The sequence below is a fragment of the Erinaceus europaeus genome, chromosome 7, assembly GCF_950295315.1.
Source record: "Erinaceus europaeus chromosome 7, mEriEur2.1, whole genome shotgun sequence".
NCBI lineage: Eukaryota > Metazoa > Chordata > Mammalia > Eulipotyphla > Erinaceidae > Erinaceus > Erinaceus europaeus.
In genome coordinates, this window is record NC_080168.1 from 132848838 (window position 1) to 132869195 (window position 20358).

At 40.1% G+C, this 20358-nt stretch overlaps 1 protein-coding gene across 3 annotated transcripts in view; it reads right to left on the minus strand.

The window, feature by feature from the left end:
- Window positions 1-20358, minus strand: part of BLTP3B (bridge-like lipid transfer protein family member 3B) — a 98295-nt gene that overhangs the window by 31449 nt on the left and 46488 nt on the right. For all 3 annotated transcript variants that reach the window (XM_060195596.1, XM_060195597.1, XM_060195598.1), the window contains exons 5-7: window positions 18811-19000; window positions 17851-17991; window positions 16909-17079 (exon numbers count right to left, since the gene is read on the minus strand). In XM_060195596.1, the coding sequence (XP_060051579.1) occupies window positions 16909-17079; window positions 17851-17991; window positions 18811-19000 (502 nt within the window). The remainder of the gene's footprint in view (window positions 1-16908; window positions 17080-17850; window positions 17992-18810; window positions 19001-20358) is intronic.

Sequence of the window (20358 nt, forward strand, 5' to 3'; positions counted from 1 at the left end):
TTCAAAACTGCCTGATCAGTGCAAATTACAAACTTGAAATTTCACACACAAGACAGCATCAACATCTTAGCAATAAAATTAAGAAAAATAAATTAACAAGACACATTTACTCTTGTATCAAACCTCCATTCCCTTGAGATATTTTCTGATTTTTTTAAGAATAAAATTGACATATAAAACTCAGGTGAAAAAAAACTGAGATGGCAGGGCTGGGGAGTGGCACACCTGACACAGCACACATCTGACTGTGCACAAGGACCCAGGTTCAAGAAGACCCTGGTGCTCATCAGTAGGGAGAGAAGCTTCAGGAGCTGTGGAGTAGTGTTGCAGGTGTTTTTCTTCTGTCTCTGCCTCTCTGTCTCTCCTTATTTTTCACTCTAACAAACAAAGACAGGAAAAATATAGTGGCTTTGAAAAATGGAGCCATTTAGGGGCCAAGCCCCAGCTATAAATAAAAACAAACAAACAAACCCCAGATGACCACAGGTAATTTGACTATAAAACTAATAGCCTACATGATTATGTACATATAAATGTATTATATGATCTAATATATAATCCTCAGAATCAGCAAAACAAAGACAACACATTTCATCAAAAAATATGTAAGTGGTCTGGGGAGTAGTACAGTGGAAACAAAAATCTTGCAGACATAAAGCTGAGTTTCTACTGCACATGTCAAAGCAGTGCTCTGACGTGTGTGCCCCTGCCAGGCACCCCCTCTCTCTAGCAAATAAATCCTGGGAAATATTTAAAATGTTCTGACTGAGAACAGTTTAGTAAAAAGAACACTGTTACTTACACAAAATCAATGACTATAATTTTGTATTGTATTTTGTATTGGATCAAGCCTCCGGTCCCCACCTACAGGGGGAAAGCTTTACAAGTGGTGAAACAAGACTGCAGGTATCTCTCTCTCCCCCTCTATCTCCCCTTCTCTCTCAATTTTTGTTTCTTTTAATATATTAGTTTATTTATTTTTATTTATTTATTTATTTATTTTTTCCCCCTTTTGTTGCCCTTGTTGTTGTAGCCTCGTTGTAGTTATTATTATTGCCCTTGTTGACGCTATTCGTTGTTGGATAGGACAGAGAGAAATGGAGAGAGGAGGGGAAGACAGAGAGAGGGGAAGAGAAAGATAAGACACCTGCAGACCTGCTTCACCACCTGTGAAGCGACTCCCCTGCAGGTGGGGAGCCGGAGGCTCGAACCGGGATCCTTACGCCGGTCCCTGCGCTTTGCGCCACGTGCGCTTAACCCACTGCGCCACCGCCCGACCCCCTATTTTTATTTATTTATTATTGGATAAAGACAGAGAGAAATTAAGAGGGGACTGGGTCTTAGGAAATTCTCATTGCAAGCTTTAACAGAATAGTGTTATATTTATGATGATAAAATTGTGAAATACTAGCCTCTGTATTTCTTTGTTTTTCTTCTTTAAAGTTATTTAGTGAAAGAGAGTAAGAGACAGGGTCCAGGTGGTAGCGCTTTGAGCTAAGTGCACATGGCAGAATCAATCGCAAGGATAGGAGTAAGAACCCCGGTTTGAGCCCCAGCTCCCCACCTGCAGGGGAGTCACTTCACAAGAGGTGACGCAGGTCTGCAGGTGTCTGTCTTTCTCTCCCCCTCTTTGTCTTCCCCTCCTCTCTCCATTTCTCTCTGTCCTATCCAACAACAGCAATGGTAACAATAACATTAACAAAAACAACAAGGGTTAACAACAAGGGCAACAAAATGGGAAAAATGGCCACCAGGAATGGTGGATATGTAGTGCAGGCACCAAGCCCCAGCAATAATACTGGAGGCAAAAGAGAGAGAGAGAGAGAGAGAGATGGAGGAAGAGAGAAGAAGAGAGAGGGAAGGAGAAGGAGAGAGATGGAGGGAGGGAGGAGGAGAGAGATGGAGGGAGGGAGAGGGAGACGGAAGAAGGGGGGGAGAGAGAGGCACCAGAGCAGCACTCTGGCATGTGTAGTTCCAAGGACTGCACTTGAGACCTCACACATACAAACCCTACATCCTACCACTAATGCACCTTCACCATCATTTATGTTTATATAACCCTAAACTGGAGTTGATATTTTTCCTTAGTCTTACCTCTCTTAAATAAACTTCTGATAATAGAAAATGTTAACTAAAAAACTCTTGATATTTTTCTCTTGCTTTCCTCCAGTTGTGTTCAGCAATTCCCCATAGCCTTAGTTTTCTACATTATGAACTCCAGTCCCCACCCTCCCCGCCCCAGGGGGAAACTGTATGAGTGGTGAAGCAATGTTATGCATCTTTCTCTCTTTTCCTCCCTTGATTTCTATCCCTATCGAAAACATTAAGTAAATTGTTTTTAATTTTTTATATTTATTTATTTTCCCTTTTGTTGCCCTTGTTGTTTAACATTGCTGTGGCTATTAATGTTGTTGTTGTTGGATAGGACAGAGAGAAATGAAGAGAGGAGCAGAGACAGAGAGGGGGAGAGAAAGACAGACACCTGCAGACCTGCTTCACCACTTGTGAAGTCACTCCCCTGAAGGTGGGGAGCCGGGGGCTAGAACAGGGATCCTTACACCGGTCCTTGCACTTTGCGCCATGTGTGCTTAACCACTGCACCACTGCCCGACTTTAAATCTTTATTTATTATTGGATAGAGACAGAGAGACATATTGAGAAGAGAGGGGGGATATGGAAAGGGTAAGAGACAGCCACTTGCAGCACTGCTTCACCTCTAGCGAAGCTTTTTCCCTGCAGGTGGGGGCCAGAGGCTTGAACATGAGTCCTTGTGCACTATAAGTGAGCACCAAACCAGGTACGACACTACCTGGCTGCGATAAATAAATTTTAAAAATTAAAAAAAAAGGTAGTCAGGCGGTAGCACAGCAGGTTAAGTGCACGTGGCACAAAGCGCAAGGACCAGCGGAAGGATCCTGGTTCAAGCCCCCCCGACTCCCCACCTGCAGGGGAGTCGCTTCACAAGCGGTGAAGCAGGTCTGCGGGTGTCTATCTTTCTCTCTCCCCTCTGTCTTCCCCTCCTCTCTCCATTTCTCTCTGTCCTATCCAACAACAACAACAACAATAATAACTGCAACAATAAAAGAAAAAAAAAACAAGGGCAACAAAAGGGAATAAATATTTTTAAAAAATTTTTTTAAAGGTTAAACACTAGGCTAGATGGTGGCTGAATGGTAGAGTTCACCAATGAGCTTCTGGGTTTAATTTCCAGCACCACATATAAAAAAAAGAAGAGATATTCATAACAGTAGGACTATTAATATTATGTCACCAACTGTTATTATATAAACCACTAATCCCCTAAAAACGTAAAAGAAAATACCTTTATGGTATCATTAACTATATTAAAAGAACTTCAAAGTCAGCACTGTATGGAAATACATTTAATGTGTTTCCATATATTCTACAATTTTATACAAAGATATCTAGATGAAAACATGCTTGGACTCAGACACTTATAATCTATTTTCCCATAAAAAAAAACAATCATTCTAAGAAAAATAAAGATTTAAAAAAGGAAGAAAATAAGTACCTAATATGGATTTATTTCATTTTTGACAAAGTAGAGAACTTTACTTTAGAAACTGGCTCAGGAAAGTAACTCAGAGTCACATACATGGAAGTGGTAAGGGAGAACTATAAGTCAGACTTTCTTTTTTTTTTCTTTTTCTTTATTTATTCATTCCCTTTTGTGGCCCATTTTCTATTGTTGTAGTTATTGTTGTTGTCAATGATGTCGTTGCTGTTGGATAGGACAGAGAGAAATGGAGAGAGGAGGGGAAGACAGAGAGGGGGAGAGAAAGACAGATATCTGCAGACCTGCCTCATCCCTTATGAAGCGACTCCCCTGCAGGTGGGGATCCGGCGGCTTGAACTAGGATCCTTACTCTGGTCCCTGAGCTTTGTGCCACCTGCGCTTAACCCACTGCACTACTGCCCAACTCCCTAAGTCCAGACTTTTTTTTTTTTTGGTATGCAATTTTTTTCCTTTCTTTTCTTTTTTTATTGGGGAATTAATGTTTTACATTCAACAGTAAGTACAATAGTTTGTACATGCATAACATTCCCCAGTTTCCCATATAACAATACAACCCCCATAAGGTCCTCTGAATCCTTCTTGGACCTATATTCTCCCCACCCACCCACCCCAGAGTCTTCTACTTTGGTGCAATATGCCAATTCCATTTCAGGTTCTACTTGTGTTTTTTTTTTTCAGATCTTGTTTTTCAACTTCTGCCTGAGAGTGAGATCATCCCATATGCATCCTTCTGTTTCTGACTTATTTCTCTCAACAAGATTTTTTCAAAGACCATCCAAGATCGGCTGAAAACGGTGAAGTCATCATTTTTTACAGCTGAGTAGTATTCCATTGTGTATATATACCACAACTTGCTCAGTCACTCATCTGTTGTTGGACACCTGGGTTACTTCCAGGTTTTGGCTATTACACATTGTGCTGCTAAGAACATATGTGTACACAGATCTTTTTGGATGGGTGTGTTGGGTTCCTTAGGATCTATCCCCAGGAGAGGAATGCAGGATCGTACGGCAGGTACATTTCTAGCCTTCTGAGAGTTCTCCAGACTGTTCACAGAGATTGGACCAACTGACATTCCCACCAGCAGTACAGGAGGGTTCCTTTGACACCACACCCTCTCCAGCATTTGCTGCTGTTACCTTTTCTGATGTGTGACATTTTCACAGGAGTGAAGTGGTATCTCATTGTTGTCTTTATTTGCATTTCTCTGACAATCAGAGACTGGGAGCATTTTTTCATGTGTTTCTCGGCCTTTTGGATCTCTTCTGTGGTAAATATTCTGTACATGTCCTCCCCCCATTTTTGGATGGGGTTATTTGTTGTCTTGTTGTTGAGTCTGGCAAGCCCTTTATATATATTGGTTATTAAACTCTTGTCTGATGTGGCATGTAAAGATCTTCTCCCATTCTGTGAGGGGTCTCTTGGTTTGGGTAGTGGTTTCTTCTGCTGTGAAGAAGCTTTTTAATTTGATGTAGTCCCATACATTTATACTTGCCTTAGTCTTCTTTATAATTAGATTTGTTTCATTGAAGATGTCTTTAAAATGTATGCAGAAAAGAGTTCTGCCAATATTTTCCTGTAAGTATCTGATAGTTTGTGGCCTAACATCCAAGTCCTTGATCCACTCTGAATTTACTTTTGTATTTGGTGAAATACAGTGGTTCAGTTTCATTCTTCTGCATGTTTCCACCCATTGTTTCCAACACCATTTGTTGAAGAGACTCTGCTTTCCCCACTGAATAGTCTGGGCACCTTTGTCAAAGATTAGATGTCCATAGGTGTGGGGCCTCATTTCTGGGCTCTCAATTCTATTCCATTGGTCAGTGTCTATTCAAATTCCAGTACCAAGCAGTTTTGATGACAATGGCCCTATAATACAGTTTGAGATCTGGGAGTGTGATGCCTCCAGTTCTGTTCTTTTTTTCTCAAGATTGTTTTGGCAATTCTAGGTCTTTTCTGGTTTCAGATAAACATTTGTAGCATTTTTTCTATTCTCCTAAAAAAATGTGCTTGGGATCTTGATGGGGATAGCATTAAATTTGTAGATGGCTCTGGGTAGTATATTCATTTTGATGATGTTAATTCTACCAACCCATAAACATGGAATATCTTTCCACTTCTTTGTTTCTTTTTCTATTTCCTTGAGTATGTGACTCATAATTTTCAGTATACAAGTCTTTCACTTCTTTGGTTAGGTTTACTCCTAGATATTTTATTGTTTTAGTTGCTATAGTAAAAGGAATTGATTTCTGGATTTCATCTTCTTCTTATTGTTTGCATAGAGGAATGCCACTGACTTTGGAATGTTAATTTTGTGGCCTGACACCTTACTGTATTGCCTGATGATTTCCAAAAGCTTCTTGCTGGATTTCTTAGGTTTTTCTGTGTATACTATCATGTAATCTGCAAATAGGGAGAGTTTGACTTCTTCTCTTCCAATCTGTATGCCTTTAATTCCTTGCTCTTGCCTGATAGCTATGACAAGAACTTCCAACACTATGTTGAATAGTAATGGTGATAGTGGGCATCCCTGTCTAGTACCTGATCTGAGTGGAAATGCTTCCAGTTTTTCACCATTGAGTATGATGTTGGCTGTAGGTTTGCTATATATAGACTCCACTATCTTCAGGAACTTTCCATCCATTCCCAGTCATAGTAGGGGACTTCAACACCCCACTCTCTAAACTCGACAGATCATCCAGGCAGAAAATCAATAAAGACATAATGGAGCTAAATGAAGAGATAAACTAGAACTATTGGACATTTTCAGAGTCATTCATCCCAAGAAATTGGAATACACATTTTACTCAAATCCACATGGATCATTCTCAAGGACAGACCATATGTTAGGCCACAAAGACAGCATCAGCAAATTCAAGAGCATTGAAATCATCCCAAGCATCTTCTCAGACCACAGTGGAATTAAACTAACACTTAACAATCAACAAAAGATTAGTAAGAGTCCCAAAATGTGGAAGCTCAACAGTACACTTCTTAACAACCTCTGGGTCAAAGAGGAAATAAAGGAAGAAATCAAAGTGTTTCAAGAGTTCAATGAAAATGAAGACACAAGCTATCAAAATATTTGGGACATAGCTAAGGCAGTACTGAGAGGGAAGTTCATAGCTATCCAAGCACACATTAGGAAACAAGGAAAAGCACAAATAAACAGCCTGATTGCACATCTTCAAGACCTAGAAGAAGAACAAAGGAAACCTAAAGCAACCAGAAGGACAGAAATCACTAAAGTTAGGGCAGAAATAAATAACACAGAGTGTTGGATAGTATGCCAGCTCCCCCTGGCTTCTGCTTAACCATATGCCTATATAGGGATAGATTTAATCCCATTCAAAGCTTTGGTCTATTTACATAAATCACTTTTACATTTACATAAAGCACTCCAGGGCATTGGTGGTTCAGTGATAGGATTGTCGCCTGCTCTGCCAACTCCTTGTCACACTCTGATTTTCACCAGTCACTTTTCTCTCCACCCTCTCTATGTCACATCCTGTTTCTACCCTACTTGGCAAGTATATATAAAGACAGCATTGTGAGTTTTAGGGTACTTGAGTTTAGCTTAGCTCGGCTTAAATTGTGCTGCGTCCTGCATGAATAAAGAGATACTGCCTACAGCTCAACCATGAGTCCCTGGTCGTCTGTTACCCGCCCGTGAAGCCAGCCCGGCGAAAACAACATAGCTCGTCAAAAACAACAACTGAGAATAAGAAAACCATACAAAAGATCAACAAAAGTAAATGTTGGTTCTTCGAAAGTGTACAAAATCGACAAACCTTTAGCCAGACTCACAAAACAAAAAAGGGAGAAGACTCAAATAAATCTGATCATAAATGAAAGAGGAGATATCACAACAGACACCGCAGAAATTCAACATATCATGCAAGGCTTCTATGAACAACTATATGCCACCAAGCTAGAGAACCTGGAAGAAATGAATGATTTCCTAGATACCTACCAACTTCCAAAACTAAGTAAAGAGGAACTAGATAACATGAACAGGCCCATCACAGCTAATGAAATTGAAATCAGTTATCAAAAATCTTCCCAAAAATAAAAGTCCTGGACCAGATGGTTTTACAAATGAATTCTACAAAACCTTCAAAGAAGAACTAATACCTCTACTTTTTAAAGTCTTCCAGAAGATTGAAGACACTGGAATACTCCCTGCCAGCTTCTATGAAGCCAATATCACTGATACCAAAAGCAGACAGGGACACAACCAAAAAAGAAAACTACAGACCAGTATCTCTGATGAACATAGATGCTAAAATACTCAACAAAATTCTAGCCAACTGGATACCGCAGTATATTAAAAAGATTGTTCATCATGACCAAGTGGGGTTTATCCCAGGCATGCAAGGTTGGTTTAATATATGTAAATAAATCAATGTGATCCACCACATCAACAAAAGCAAGACCAAAAACCACATGGTCATTATCAATAGATGCAGAGAAAGCCTTTGACAAAATACAACATCCCTTTATGATCAAAACACTACAAAAAATGGTAATAGATGGAAAATTCCTGAAGGAATAATACACATTCCTGAAGGAAAAATACACATTGTAATGGGAGAATTTGGCTTGGGAATTGGCACAGTGGGTGGAACACAGGACTCGCATGCATGGGGGACCCAGGTCCCAAGCCCTGTCACCTCTATGCCAGCGTGGCACTCTGGTCTCTCTCAGAAAGAAATTATTCTATTTTGCTGCTAGAACTTTACTGGGACTTCTCACCGATGTGGGTCCACCACTCCCAGTGGACACTTCTTTTTTTTCCCCTAGGTAAAAGGTTGGAGAATGAAAAGAGAGACTCAGAAAAGGAAAGATACCACTCCACATCGGCAAAGCCCCCTCTCTGCATGGTGTTGCCATGAGATAGCCAGGTATTAGAACCATAGTCCTCATACACGGTAGTGTGCACTCTACTGGGGGAGCTGCTGTGTGTTTGATGGGTTGGTTTTCACCAAACCACTGCTCAGTTCAAACTTACGATTTTGCTAAGGGTTGGGCCTGGCACCTTTGGTGCCTCAGGCATGAAAGGCTCTATGCGGAAGATGGCGGACTGAGAAACTGCTAACAGCGTGTTCTCTAATCACATCTTCTTGAAATGGTAGGATTTTCTGCCTTTCGCAGGCCTGTCAATAAGGGGTGACACCAAAGAGGTGATTATAATTTAATTTGGGTTAAGAATTAGAGTAAAGGTGACACGGACGAGCGGGGCTCCAGACTTCCCAGGCGGCGCCAGGCAAGGCGAGTGCGCCAGGCATTGTCCTCCGCCCAGGAAGGCGGCTCCTCCGCCGGTTGCAGAGCACGGCGGGCAGAGGACCCGGAGAGAGCACTTTAGCTCAGGGGCTTTCTCTTGGGAGTCTCCAGGGACGACCGCGACCCTGAGGGCGGATCCAAAGACTTCTTGAGTATAGCTCTCATTGGATCAAAGGACTTGGAGCTAGTTTTCATTTTCGAGAAATCCTTTAAAAAAGTCTGGAGGGGGGAGTTTCCTGGAAGATGGCGGACAGAGAAGCTGCTAGCCTCTGAGCTCCAAACACACTCCCCTGGAGACAATAGGATTTTCTGCCTTTAGCAGGCCAGCCAATAAGGTGTCCTTAGACACCAAGGAGGTGACTATAACTTAATTTGGGTTAAGAATTAGAGTAGGGAAAAAAATTCTTTTTTTTCCTTCCTTTTAATTTTCAAGCATACATCCTTCCCGCTGCCCCCCCCCCCCGCCCCATAAGCAGTCCCTGGGACCAGCTCCTAGAAGGATACCCCATACCACCAAACAGGGTGTTTTTTTTTTTTTTTAATTCACTCATACACATTTGGGAAGTTCCTTGCACTGCTCTTTGATTACAACTCTTCTTCTTATCTTCTCCCTTTTCTCTCTCTTATCTCTCTCTCTCTCTTTTTTTTTTTTAATCTTGTCATACACTTCTTCTTTCTTCCTGGCCTTTCTGAATTTGTGAATTACTTTGGGGAAGAAATCTGACTCAGAGTGGACTCTCTATGTGTGTATCTCTGCTCTACTTCCCTTTCCCCTCTTGTTACCCCTAGAATATACACTGGATAGTAGATTTGCATAACTGTCTAATCTTGCTATCCTCTCTTTCTTTTCTCTTTCTTCACTGGGATTTGGTTACTATTTTTTCACGGACTGGAAAATTTGTTTGGCTAACTGGTAACGATTAAACTACTTCAATACTTACTTCAGTTGCTACTGATATTCCGGAGGTTGGTGAGTGCAATTGTCATAAAGGTATTTAGTACAGTGTTACTTGTACTCAAGACACAACAACTGAGGAACAACAGAGCATAAAAAAAAAAGAGAGAAACACATAAAAAAAAATAGGTAGATTAAAAACAAATAAAACTGTTACCCCAATGAATGAAGACAAGAGCCCAGAAGAAACTACAAATCAGTCAGAAGTAACCATAGATAAGAAAAGTATGCAAGCAATAATAAACTTATTAATCACAGAAATGAAAACAACATTGGAGGAAAGGAATGTCAGTATTAGGGAAACAACAGTTGAGACCCCCTAGGAAAGTACTGATTATCTTGAGGCAATTAGAGAACTGAAAGCTGAAATAGCTGTAATGAAGAAAGAAGCTGAGGCAAGGGAAAGCAGACTAACAGAAGCAGAAAACAGAATTAGTCAGACAGGGGATGAGTTAGAGAAAACTAAGAAAGAGGTGAAAGAGCTTAAAAAGAGATTGAGAGACACTGAAAACAACAACAGAGACATATGGGATGATATCAAAAGAAGTAACATTCGTATAATTGGCCTGCCAGAGGAAGAAAGAGAGGAAGGGGAAGCAAACATTCTAGAGGAAATAATACAAGAAAACTTCCCAGACCTGAATAACACAAAGGATATCAAGGTTCAAGAGGCCCAGAGAGTACCAAGCAGAATCAACCCAGACCTGAAGACACTAAGACACATCATAGTCACAATGAGAAGAAGTAAGGATAAAAAAAGGATCCTAAAGGCTACAAGAGAGAAACAAAAAGTCACATACAAGGGAAAACCCATAAGATTATCTGCAGATCTCTCCACTCAAACTCTAAAAGCCAGAAGGGAGTGGCAAGATATCTATCGAGCCCTGAATGAAAAAGGGTTTCAACCAAGGATAATATATCCTGCTAGACTTTCATTCAAGCTAGATGGAGGGATCAAAACCTTCTTAGACAAACAACAGTTAAAGGAGGCAACCATCACCAAGCCGGCCCTGAAAGAGGTACTAAAAGACCTCTTATAAACAAGAACATCACTATAATACTTGCAATATATCAGAGTAAACAAATTGTTTTTTAGAACAATGGCACTACAATACATTAAATCCATAATATCAATAAATGTCAATGGCTTAAACTCACCCATCAAAAGGCACAGGGTGGGAGGATGGATCAGAAAACATAACCCAACCATATGCTGCTTGTAAGAAACCCATCTGTCACAACAAGATAAACACAGACTTAAAGTGAAAGGATGGAAAACTATCATACAGGCTAACGGTCCACAAAAAGGGGCAGGAACAGCCATTCTCATCTCAGATACGATAGATTTTAAATTAAATAAAGTAATAAAAGATAGGCAAGGACATTACATAATGATTAGAGGATCAATCAGCCAAGAAGACTTAACAATTATTAACATCTATGCACCCAACGAGGGACCATCTAAATACATTAACCATCTACTGAAAGAATTTCAAAAATACATTAATAGTAATACAATAATAGTGGGAGACTTCAATACCCCACTCTCACACTTAGACAGATCAACAAAGCAGAGAACCAATAAAGATACAAGAGAATTGAAAGAAGAGATTGACAGACTAGACCTCTTGGACATTTTCAGACTCCTCCACCCCAAAAAACTGGAATACACCTTCTTTTCAAATCCACATAACACATACTCAAGGATAGACCACATGATAGGCCACAAAGACAGCATCAATAAATTCAAGAGCATTGAAATCATCCCAAGTATCTTCTCAGACCACAGTAGAGTAAAACTAACATTTAACAACAAATAGAAAATTATTAAAAGACATAGAATTTGGAAACTAAACAACATGCTCCTTAAGAACCACTGGGTCAGAGACTCACTCAAACAGGAAATTCAAATGTTCCTGGAAACTAATGAAAATGAAGACACAACCTATCAAAATATTTGGGACACAGCTAAAGCAGTACTGAGAGGGAAACTTATAGCCATACAATCACATATTAAATACCAAGACGAAGCCCAAATGAACGACCTTACTGCACACCTCAAGGACTTAGAGGAAGAGGAACAAAGGAACCCTAAAGCAACCAGAAGGACAGAAATCACTAAAGTTAGAGCAGAAATAAACAACATCGAAAATAAAAGAACCATACAAAAGATCAATGAAGCCAAATGTTGGCTCTTTGAAAGATTAAACAAAATTGACAAACTCCTAGCCAGACTCACCAAACAAAAAAGAGAGAAGACTCAAATTAATAGAATTGTAAAGGATGCAGGAGATATCACAACTGACACCACAGAAATCCAGAGAATCCTGCGAAACTTCTATAAAGAACTATATACCACCAAGCTAGAGAATCTGGAAGAAATGGAACAATTCCTAGAAACCTATGCACTTCCAAAACTGAACCAAGAAGAACTACAAAATCTAAATGCACCAATCACAGATAAAGAAATTGAAACCATTATTAAGAATCTCCCCAACAACAAAAGTCCTGGACCAGATGGCTTCACAAATGAATTCTACAAAACTTTCAGGAAACAGTTAATACCCATACTTCTTAAGCTATTCCATAAGATTGAAGAAACAGGAATACTCCCTTCCACCTTTTATGAAGCCAACATCACCCTGATACCAAAAGTTGATAGGGACAGACAAAAAAGGAAAACTACAGACCAATATCTCTGATGAACATAGATGCCAAAATATTAAACAAGATCTTGGCCAACCGGATACAACAACACATCAAAAAGATTGTTCATCATGACCAAGTGGGATTCATCCCAGGAATGCAAGGCTGGTTCAACATCCGTAAGTCAATCAATGTCATTCACCACATCAATAAAAGCAAAGCCAAAAACCACATGATTATCTCAATAGATGCAGAGAAAGCCTTTGACAAAATCCAACACCCATTCATGCTCAAAACTCTACAAAAAATGGGAAAAGATGGGAAATTCCTCAAGATAGTGGAGTCTATATATTGCAAACCTACAGCCAACATCATACTCAAGGGACAGAAGCTGAAAGCATTCCCCCTCAGATCGGGGACTAGACAGGGCTGTCCACTGTCACCGTTACTCTTCAACATAGTATTGGAAGTTCTTGCCATAGCAATCAGGCAAGAGAAAGAAATCAAAGGGATACAGATTGGAAGGGAAGAAGTCAAGCTCTCACTATTTGCAGATGATATGATAGTATACATAGAAAGACCTAAAGAATCCAGTAGAAAATTACTGGAAGTTATTAGGCAATATAGCAAGGTATCAGGCTACAAAATCAATGTACAAAAATCAGTGGCATTTCTTTATGCAAACACTAAATCTGAAGAAGAAGACATCCAGAAATCACTCCCATTTACTGTTTCAGCAAAATCAATCAAATACCTAGGAATAAAGTTGACCAAAGAAGTGAAAGACTTGTATACTGAAAACTATGAGTCGCTACTCAAGGAGATAGAAACTGATACCAAGAAATGGAAAGATATCCCATGCTCATGGATTGGAAGGATAAATATCATCAAAATGAATATTCTCCCCAGAGCCATATACAAATTTAATGCAATACCCATCAAAGTTCCACCAAGCTTCTTTAAGAGAATAGAACAAACATTACAATCATATATCTGGAAGCTGAAAACACCTAGAATTGCCAAAAGCATCTTGAGGAAAAGAAACAGAAATGGAGGCATCACACTCCCAGACCTTAAACAATATTATAAAGCCATCATCATCAAAACAGCATGGTACTGGAACAAAAATAGGCACACAGACCAGTGGAACAGAATTGAAAGCCCAGAAGTAAATCCCAACACCTATGGGCATCTAATCTTTGATAAGGGGGCCCAAAGGATTAAATGGAAAAAGGAGGCTCTCTTCAATAAATGGTGCTGGGAAAACTGGGTTGAAACATGCAGAAGAATGAAACTGAACCACTTTATTTCACCAGAAACAAAAATCAACTCCAAATGGATCAAAGACCTAGATGTCAGACCAGAAACAATCAAATACTTAGAGGAAAACATTGGTAAAACACTTTCCCACATACACCTCAAGAACATCTTTGATGAATCAAACCCAATTGCAAGGAAGACTAAAGCAGAAACAAACCAATGGGACTACATCAAATTGAAACACTTCTGCACATCCAAAGAAACTATTAAACAGAGAGACCCCTCACAGAATGGGAGAAGATCTTCACATGCCAGACATCAGACAAGAAATTAATCACCAAAATATATAAAGAGCTCAGCAAACTTAGCAACAAAAAAGCAAATGACCCCATCCAAAAATGGGCAGAGGAAATGAACAAAACATTCACCACAGAGGAGATCCAAAAGGCTAACAAACACATGAAAAACTGCTCGGTCACTGATTGTCAGAGAAATGCAAATTAAGACAACACTATGATACCACCTCACTCCTGTAAGAATGGCATACATCAAAAAGGACAGCAGCAACAAATGTTGGAGAGGATGTGGGGACAGAGGAACCCTTTTACATTGCTGGTGGGAATGTAAATTGGTACAGCCTCTGTGGAGAGCAGTCTGGAAAACTCTCAGAAGGCTAGACATGGACCTTCCATATGACCCAGTAATTCCTCTCCTGGGGTTATACCCCAAGGACTCCATAACACCCAACCAAAAAGAGGTGTGTACTCCTATGTTCATAGCAGCACAATTCATAATAGCTAAAACCTGGAAGCAACCCAGGTGCCCAACAACAGATGAGTGGCTGAGAAAGCTGTGGTATATATACACAATGGAATACTATGCAGCTATCAAAAACAATGAACCCACCTTCTCTGACCCATCTTGGACAGAACTAGAAGGAATTATGTTAAGTGAACTAAGTCAGAAAGATAAAGATGAGTATGGGATGATCCCACTCATCAACAGAAGCTGACTAAGAAGATCTGAAAGGGAAACTAAAAGCAGGACCTGATCAAATTATAAGTAGGGCACCAAAGTAAAAACCCAGTGGTGAGGGGTAGACATGTAGCTTCCTGGGCCAGTGGGGGGTGGGAGTGGGTGGGAGGGATGGGTCACAGTCTTTTGGTGGTGGGAATGGTGTGTATGTACACTCCTAGAAAAATGTAGACATATAAATCAGTAGCTAATTAATATGAGAGGGGGAAATCAATTGTATGTCTCAAAGTTTCTCAAAAGACAAACTGAATCTTTTTAATATATAGGCTATGTATTTGATATGCGGACTCTCTCAAAAGCCTAGACCAAGTAGATTAGAAGCATCCAATAGCACAGCTATATACAAGATACTGGATACTGTACAGCAAACCATAACAAAGGGACTTTTCAAAGTTAACCCAATTAACAAATAATGTGATGATAATATTAACTATCGATTGTCTTTTTGAACCCTAAGACAGCAGGAACCTCACATCTTCACTATAGAGCCCCTACTTCCCTGGAACCCTTGGATAGGGCCCACTTTCCTGTATGCATCTCCCAATCCAAACCAAATAATATTGCATCCGCCGATCACAACCTAACCAAAGCAACGACTGCCACCTCAACATGCTTCACCTCAGACTGTGTCCAGAGACTTCACGTGCGGAATGACAACCCTTCAGCTTCATTACTCAGGTGAGACCTTTCCTTTTATAGTACACTCTAATTTCATTTCAGGTAGTTCACTTTCTAACAAAGTCCCATAACCTAGATATACACCAGTTTCTGTGAGAGAGAGCTTATGTGCACACGTATCCATAAACTACTGCAAAATATATACCTGAAAGTAGAAGTACACTAGAGTTTGCAGTGAGTACCTCCCTAACACTTCCTCTCCACTATTCCAAGCTTGGTTTCCATGATTGCTCAACAAATTGTTTGGCTTCATATGTTAACTCTCTTTTCAATCACCAGGTTCCAGATGCCACCAGGACGCTGGCTAGGCTTCCCTGGATTGAAGACCCCACCAATGTGTCCTGGAGCTCAGCTTCCCCAGAGACACACCTTACTAGGGAAAGAGAGAGGCAGACTGGGAGTATGGACCAACCAGTCAACGCCCATGTTCAGCGGGGAAGCAATTACAGAAGCCAGACCTTCTACCTTCTGCAACCCTCAACGACCCTGGGTCCATGCTCCCAGAGGGCTAGAGAATGGGAAAGCTATCATGGGAGGGGGTGGGTTATGGGGATTGGGTGGTGGGAATTGTGTGGAGTTGTACCCCTCCTACCTTATGTTTTTGTTCATTAATCCTTTCTTAAATAAAAAATTTAAAAAAAAAAAAAAAAAGGAAGTAGGCGAGGAGAGTATCTAGGTCTAAGTAGAAAATACTAAGTGTTTTATGTTGTCATTTTTAGGTCTTTCTACTTTCTTCTTGCTGCACTTATTGAGTCACTGTGTACTATTGCACACTTTTGCTTTGAGAGTCTGGAACAGAGAAGTTCAGTGTAGGCATAGGGGACCAGATTGGGTGACGAGACGTCAAGCGTTGGACTGCATCCACTGATTGCAACCTAATCAATGCAACGAGTGCCACCCCAGAATGATTCACTTCAGACTGTGTCCAGAGACTTCAGGTGTGGAAAGACAACCCTTCAGCTTCATCACTCAGGTTCCAGATGCCAGCAGGATGCTGGCCAGGCTTCCCTGGACTGAAGACCCCACCAATGCGTCCTGGAGCTCAGCTTCCCCAGAGACCCACCCTTCTAGGGAAAGAGAGAGGCAGACTTGGCGTATGGATCAACCAGTCAACGCCCATGTTCAGCAGGGACATGTACAGAAGCCAAGTACAGAAGCCAAACCTTCCACCTTCTGCTACCCACAATGACCCTGGGTCCATGCTCCCAGAGGGATAGAGAATGGGAAAGCTATTGTGGAGGGGATGGGATATGGAGATTGGGTGCGGGGAATTGTGTGGAGTTGTACCCCCCATCCTATGATTTTGTTAATGTCTCCTTTCTTAAATAAATAAAAAATAATAAAAACATAAAATAAAAAAAAAGAAAGGCTCTATGCATCAACAGCATGCTATCTCTGCAGCCATGAGCTACTGTCTAGTAGTGCCCAATAAATGACTTTCTGAATGAGCCATTCTGATTTTTAAACCATTCAGAAACAAAGCAAACTTCCTCCTATTCACTTAACAGCATACCTGTGAGGGTTCAGGAGCCATACTCTTTCTTTGTTCTGTGGATTTTTCTATAGCTTCACTGAGAGATTTTGCATATTGTACCATTGCCTTCAACTGGGAATCCGTCAAAACCCACAATAAATCATCCAGTATCAGAACTAACTTTGTTGCTATGACATTGCAATCCTTTAACTATTAGGAAAAAAAAAAAATTATAAAATTAAGTCAAGAATCAAATACAAAATGTATTTGTACTTTAAAATATTTTTAAATTATTAACAGAACTAAGTGAAGATCCTTTAATCACCAAATACTATAATAAATGTATATACACTATATAATTTAAACACATTTCACACTTCAGAAAATTTACAATAAGGAATTATATGCTGGAAATTATTTTTCAACTTGATTAAGTACAGTTACTTATGTCAAATGATACAAAACACAATTTTATATTTACTTTAAAAAAATAAAAAAGTTTCTAATGAAATAGTATCTAATTAGACTTAGATACCCTCCTCACCTACTTCCTATTACAGTTCTCACTCACTCCAAAGCAAACCTCAGCAAAGCAAGGACTTCAAAAGCTTAATAAGGGCAAGAGACTGGAATACCTTAATGATGAACAACAAAATAGAACCCTTTGTGGGCTCCCCATAGGACCTTGCCTTAAACATGGATCAACAATGGTAGAGAATGTTCCATCCTCCAAGAGGAGGATGGACAACATACTCTCTGCTACACCTGAGGAAGATGGGTCGATACTGGGGCAGCTTGGAATGCCGGGGGCTTGAGACTGTGTCGCCTGCATGGCAAAGCAGGCGCCTTCCAAGGGAGTTATCTCATGAGCCCATTTTCCATCTTGTCTTAAGATACACAGACTTCACCTAAAATTTACTTAAAATTTCATGCCAATTCTCACAGTTATCACATAAATCAAAAGGGAACCCTGTAACTTACCCTTCTTTTAAGAGTGACTCTGATTTTTGACTGGTTTGTTATCAACCGAACAGGAGCACACATAATTTCCAGATGTGAACTTTGAGTAGCATCTGCTTCTATTCGAATCATTTGCCAATTTATTTCTTTAAATGTCAAAACCTAAGGAGAACACAGATACTCATTGTATTAGTTCATGCAAAATAGAATAAGGAAAAATTAGGATTTATTAAAGGATAAATAAAAGTCCTTCTCCACTAATTTTCATATACATTCTAGACATATTCATCATGCTTTTATTTTTTAAAAAAGGATTCATTACCTCTTGAATTAAAAACTACTGTAAATTTTCAATATGCGGGAGTTGGGCGGTAGCGCAGCGGGCTAAGCACACATGGCACAAAGTGCAAGGACCTGGCATAAGGATCCCGGTTCGAGCCCCCGGCTCCCCACCTGCAGGGGAGTCACTTCACAAGCAGTGAAGCAGGTCTGCAGGTGCCTATCTTTCTCTCCCCCTCTCTGTCTTCCCCTCCTCTCTCCGTTTCTCTCTGTCCTGTCCAACAACAACGACATCAATGTTAAACAACAAGGGCAACAAAAGGGAAAATAAATAAATACAAAAAAATATTCAAGGATCCGGGTTCAAGTCCCCTGTCCCCAGCTGCAGGGGGAAAGCTTTGTGAGTGGTGAAGCAGGTCTGCAGGTGTCTGTCTTTCTCTCCCCTGTCTCCCCCTCCTCTCTCCATTTCTCTCTGCCCTATCCAACATCAGTAACAATAATAACTACAACAATAAAAAAGGGTAACGAAAGGGAATATTTTTTAAAGTATACATGTATATTTTCAATGTATCTGAGGTATATTAAAGAGAAAAATCTAGTCGTGTTATGACTCTAGATACATATATAACACAATTATATCAAACATCTTAAGAATCAGAGAGACTAAAGCATTTTTTAGACAAAAAGGAAGAAATCTTTTACCTCTCCCCTCTGTGGATCTTGAATACGAGTAGACTTTAAATCTCCATGCTCCCAGTTTTCATTCACACTATAGATCCGGAGCTGGGAAAGCTCAAAGGAAGCATTGAAGGCTTTTGCTCCAATTCGGATCACAATGGAATTTACAGAGACGGTAATCCCTTCTACTACTTTTTCAGCAAAGCCATACTCACTGAGTAGATGAAGCAAAACAAAATGTCATTTATTGAGAGTAAAAACAAAACAAAATCGCAAGGGGGAAACTTTTTTATTATTTTTTCTTATAATTTTTATTTATAAAATGGAAAACACTGACAAGACCATAGGGTAAGAGGGGTAGAATTCCACACAATTCCCACCACCAAAACTCTGTATCCCATTCCCTTCCCTGATAGCTTTCCTATTCTTTATCCCTGTGGGAGTATGGACCCAGGGTCATTATGGGCTGCAGAAGGTGGAAGGTCTGGCTTTTATAATTGCTTCCCTGCTGAACATGGGTGTTGGCAGGTATTGATTTTCTCACAGAAAAACAAAAACTACCAAATTATTTATTCTTTTTTTTTTAAAGATTATTTACCTGTTTGTTTATGAGGTGGGGAGAGAGAACCAAACCATAATCATGGGACCGTGTGCCTAACAGCCCAACATCCACTGCATCACCTCACAGGCTGCAGTATTAGTATTCTTATTTTAAAAGGCACATTTTGTTAATATAAAAATGCAGCCTGGTTGTAGGTGTTATATAATGTCATGTGGGCTTAGTGGACCTCTATAAAACTATCTACCCTTACTTCTTTCAGCCTATTCTCTAGTTATTAAACTAGCTGCATACCAAGTAGTAAATAAAGTTTACTATTCCAATTTTAATCTCACAGAATCTTAACATGATTACCACCTGCAACCTTTGGTATATACCTTGACAACTGATGGAAAGCATTCTCACAAATGTACAGCAGGCAAAAGGCAGTTGTTGTCCCTAAGATACCCTTTATTGTAACTATCAAACAAGCTAACAATAAAAACCTTGAGGTTAACATAGACTCATGAAAACTTATGTAATTCTTTCTTAATTTAAGTCTGAACTCCACAGATACACTAGCTTAGACTCAAGTCCAGCAGAATATGTGATAGTTATTCAGTTACTATGTAACAAATGGCCTTCAAGGCCTTAGCAACTGGGAGAAAGTTTAAGCTTATTAGATAGAGGATAGACTACAGAAACTGGATGAGAGAGGCTTCCCTAGTTTGGCTATTTTGGCCAGTGACAGGCCACCTCATCACCTGCAGTCATAGTCATAGAATTTTCCAGCCCCCTCATATATATTATGGGCCGAGACCTGCAGGAGATCTTTCTGTCTTGCCATCACTGGCCACTTCCATTGGGGGTTGTTTCTCTGCCCTATCATGGGCCTCTCAGAACTTTGTCCTCACTGAAAAGTAACATTGGTAAAGAGAGCCCCACTCTCCAAAGGGAGGCTGGGTCACTCTTCTCTGCCTCTTGAGGAAAGATGCTCACGCCACATGTGGACATGGCCCCAGCTGTGACCACAG